General features: G+C 31.5%; 1 protein-coding gene across 1 annotated transcript in view; it reads left to right on the top strand.

The window, feature by feature from the left end:
* Nts (neurotensin) overlaps positions 1 to 4,830 on the top strand; it is an 8,872-nt gene that overhangs the window by 188 nt on the left and 3,854 nt on the right. The window contains exon 2 of the mRNA XM_031349667.1: positions 2,047 to 2,108. Within this exon, the coding sequence (XP_031205527.1) occupies positions 2,047 to 2,108 (62 nt within the window). The remainder of the gene's footprint in view (positions 1 to 2,046; positions 2,109 to 4,830) is intronic.

The following is a 4,830-nucleotide window of genomic DNA, read 5'->3' as shown; positions in this document are numbered from 1 at the left end:
TCTCTCTCTCTCTCTCTCTCTCTCTCTCTCTCTCTCTCTCTGTCTCTCTGTCTTTTAGTGTTTCAGTGAAAGAAACTGTGATTATCATGTTTCTCTCCCATTCTAATTATAAGAACTGAAATTATTATTTTTCCTTTTAAAAAGCAGTAAAGCAGTTCACGAGGTTACAAGGAAATGCAACACATTCTCCTTTGGAATATAACCACTAAAGGGAAAATCAATATAAGCAATAAAGCAAGGATGAAAATTTGAATAGAGGCAGTGCTTGTCAGCATGCAGACATGAAAAGATCTCATTCACAATATCTTATTCTCATCTTTTCTCATTGTTTTAGGTGGTGGCTTCTCTCACTTACCTCTGTGATTTCCCTCAAATTATTTTTAACTCTATATGTGTGTTAAAACGTGTGAAATAAATATAAATCAATAAATGAGTGTTTCTAATGCAACAAAAGAGTTCCAAGTTCTTTGTGAAAGTGCATTTTATAGAATTTCATTGTGGCAGTCATGATGTTAATATAGTTGTTGCTTTTCTGAATGTAATTTGAGTTAGCACAACCTATAGTTATAAAATTGGTATACTTCTACTTATGATAAATTTAGCTTTAGAGTGGTCTGTAAATAACAGTTAAGAAGAAGGAATGTATTCTTATTAGATGTATTACCTCTCCTTAAAAATAAAATAAATTTAAGAATAATATGAAATATTTTGATGATTACAATGTAATATTGGAAAGTAACTGAACAAAGATATAGCAGTGGAAAATCTTAGAGATAAATGAAGTAAAATCACTTATACTTGTAAATATTGTACTTAATAACCAGGGCTCTGGAGTGTTAGTTCAAACTAAGATTTTTGAGTGCAAAGAAAACTATCAGAATGGATTCCGATTTGTTTAGGATGACTTTATTAGTATGAGAGCCTGTAAATATTTTATGAGCCAAGGCAGTTTCCCATACGTATAATTTTATCAAGTAGTTACAGAAAAATAGCTATAATTATAGATTCTAAAAATAGCTTATTGATTAAAAACTATATATTAGCTCTTGAAACCAATTTCTGTAACATGGACATATTTTTATCAGTGATTAATAAGATTAATTGTAATATTAATTCTGAAAAACAAACAAGCAAACATATATGTGTAACAAACCGAGCAAAAGTGTCTCTGGAATAGCTCAGCTCTTACACATACTTAAGCAGTTGTTCTCATCAGGTGGGATCCTGTGCTTTAATGGCCACAGAGTAAAGAATGGGGCAATTTTAAGTGTGCCTTCTTTTATCACAAGAGGCTAATAGATATTAAATGCTCTATGACAACTTAGTATTTCTAAATTTTGTTTCTCTATACAATACACATAAATGGAATCTGGGAAAATGTGTTCTGAAATGAATCAAGGATGTTTTTCATGGGACATAACATGTGTTGATGGAGAACTCTGACTTTGCTTAAGCCATTTCCTTACTTGCTTATGGAAAACTGAAAGCACACAATTCAAACCTCTTTTGTAAAACATAAAGCAATTCTTTCAAAGAGTATTTCACAAAATGACATTTGGAGTGAAGTGAATCTCAGTGTCATTTTTATTCTAAAATTACTAATTAGTAATTCCCTGTGGCTTTGCCCCAAAATAAAAAACAACACTTGTATTCATATTTTATTATGTTTATTACATATATATTTTTATGTGTGAGCTATTGCTGGTAAGAATAATATAGTTCAGTTTTTTTGATAAGGTCTACACTGTACAATATAATTAAATGTTTTACTGAGATTCAGTGAATAGACAATTCAAAATCATAAATACTTTGCTTAGCAAATTAAGATGTGCTTTTATTTTCTTAGAAGTGATTCTACTATAGAAGTTGTCAGCATAAAATTAAACTGTGATATGTTTCTTTCTGAATATTGCTTTGAAGAAATTACATACAGAAGACAATAAGCTTCAAAGACTAATCCTTTAAAATAGTTTGAAATATGGTGGTTACAATATAATTATGTTGTGTGTGATTACATAGTAAGCATGTGGTTTTGATTTTATTCAGATTCAGAAGAAGATGTAAGAGCACTGGAGGCAGATCTATTGACAAATATGCATGCATCCAAGGTAACTGTTTTCTTTTCTTTAACCCAAGGTAGAAGGATGTATGAATATTCACTCTAGACTTCACATTATTTTCTAATACCAATCAAAATAGTTATAGGTACCTACCTCAAAGCTGTAAAGGTCTTTGGGAGACATTTCCTATTTGAGAGACTTTTTTTTTTCCTGCTTCTAAGCAGTCACATGTGTTGATATGAGAGACAAAATGTCTACAGGACTGTCGGTTTGTATTTTTCAATTTTAAGTAAGCAACCACAGATAATGCAATGAAGATATGTAAACATGCTTAAAGTAAATGGTTTTCATCATTATTACATTGGCATGATGAAAGGTATACTGGCCTGAAGTTAAATAAATTAGTGAAACCTAATTGAAGTTGTTACTTGTTTTGGTTGATTGTGGAAAATAAAACAGATTCCCTAAAACATGGCAACAAGGGGAGGAAATATGGTACAGAAGAAATCTATGGGCAGGCAAACATTAACTTTGACATCCAGTGCTAAAACCTCGACATCCTATGTAGTCAGTCTTAGGCAAATGAATTAGTGAACAAGATTGACCTTGGCTTTTCTTATTTTTAAGTGCAAAATCTGGAGTGGAGAGCCTAAACATTTATGGTTCTCTGATTGGTTATTATAAACTCTACTCCCTATGAGGTTTGCATCCTCACCCTTTCAATAGCATTAGCCATGGACAGCTAACATTTTTTCAACAAGTCCAGTAAATTTCTGTATTCTGAGCAAAATCCTGCAAACTTGAGATCACTTTTTCTAGTCACCAGCATTTGAGTAGGAATAAAACTGTTAGAATATATCACATTGCAATGCTCTCATATGAAATTGATTGAAACAAACTTAGTAAATCACTGTGTATCAAAACTGAAGGTGAGAATACAAGTTTCCTACAAATAGGTTGGGACTTTTTTTTTTGAGGTGAACCCACCTCTTGGTACATTAAGAGCACAGTTATAACAAGTCTAGGATTTAACAATTGTGATGAAAAGTGCTCAAGACACTGACCTAAATTCTGAAGCAATATTCTAAATCAGTTCTTACAAACAGAGCTTTTCCATAATTGAATGAATATATTCTAGGCACACAAATCTCTAGTATACAAGGGCATTTTTTCCGTTTGATACTAAACAGAAAGGAAAGATTCCTGTGGCAAGTGTGTGTTTGAAAGCACATGATGTTGTTACATTACAACTAATGAAGATATATGTTCTGCCTTGGTTCATAAGTGACAGTCTGGTACAATCTAAGACCACATACAATTCAATGATGCCTAAGAGCTACTAAAATCAGTTGAATACTGTATTATTTTGTAAATATCATATCAAAATAGCCTCTTTATAAGTCTGCTTCATGAAATTAGTTAATATTAATAAGAAATTTATTTGTGTAATTATAACAGATGCTTTGTTTAGTATTCAGTCAGGTAACAATGGCTACACTCTTTTCATCTCCAAGGGAGGAAGATATGTGGAATCCTTTCATACTCTCTCAGCTTATCAACAAAGCCCTCGGTGTCTTACAATAGGCTTTGTTTTTCAACTTGTACGTGTATATTGTTTACACATATATGCTTTAAGTAATCTCCAATAAATGACAAGGTTTTGCAAATGATACCATTCTTAGAACATGTCAGAATTTGGGTTGCCCTTTCTGACCAAGCAAATGTTAAGAAAAATAAGTTCAGTATCTAAAATGATGTCACCTTCTCCACTGAAGACAATTTTTTTTGCACAATGGCATGATTCAATCTAAACAATCCAAGAGGAAGTACTTACACTGCGTTGACTCATTTCAACTTAGGTATCTAAGACCCATCTTTGACAAGAATGTATCCAGGTGGACAATCCCTGAACTTTGAAGCTAGGATAAAAATTAAACATGCATCTCACATTTTTCTATAAAATTATCATTCATTTCTATCATTCAACCATATTTTGGTATGTTTCTACTACTATGTGAGAACTTTAAATACATGTTCATTTTAACCTAATGACTACATTTAAATTTTTAATGAGAATAATACTTAACTTTCTGTGAATAAGCTTTATTTAAGAATAATGTTGTTGGGACATTGAAATACTATTACTAAAAATATCAAGACAAAAGAAACTCCAGTGAATTCAAATGGAAAGAAAAAAAGTCAAACACAGGAGAATTTGTTTGTTGTTCTCACAATATACATTTCTTAAACTATCACTATTGGCAATGGAAAATAGGATGTGTCAAAAGGACATAGCACTGGTACAGCATGTTTTCACTGAAAGTTAACTAAATAATTTTTTATAATCAAACTCAAATCCTTGTATATGATAGTTAAGCACATGCTTTTGAATAAGTAATTGGAATTCAGAAACAAAATTTCATGATGATTTTACTTAATTTGTAGAAATTCTTCAATTAACCACCTGCTAAGTTTATCTGAGTTCAGTGAATCACAGGTAGTGGGTTTTAAGCATATCTCTATGTCACATTTAATAATGAGACACACTTGACAAAGATTATGCTAAGAACTTGTCACTTAGACATTAAACTTTCTGCAAATATATTATTAAATATGTGTCTCCTTAGTGATCCTTTGCTCCAGTTTTATTTCCTGGTAGAAGAGGGGCCACAGTAACTTTTTGACAGTTAGACAAAAATAAATGTGAAGTAGCTAGTTGCCTCAAATTTTTGTCCTTCCTCACTTTTTGTGTTCAAATGTATCTAGGAAT

Source organism: Mastomys coucha, unplaced genomic scaffold, assembly GCF_008632895.1.
Source record: "Mastomys coucha isolate ucsf_1 unplaced genomic scaffold, UCSF_Mcou_1 pScaffold4, whole genome shotgun sequence".
In the NCBI taxonomy this organism is placed as follows: Eukaryota; Metazoa; Chordata; class Mammalia; order Rodentia; family Muridae; genus Mastomys; species Mastomys coucha.
The sequence above is the reverse complement of the archived record's forward strand: the minus strand, read 5'-3'. Positions and strand labels throughout refer to the sequence as shown.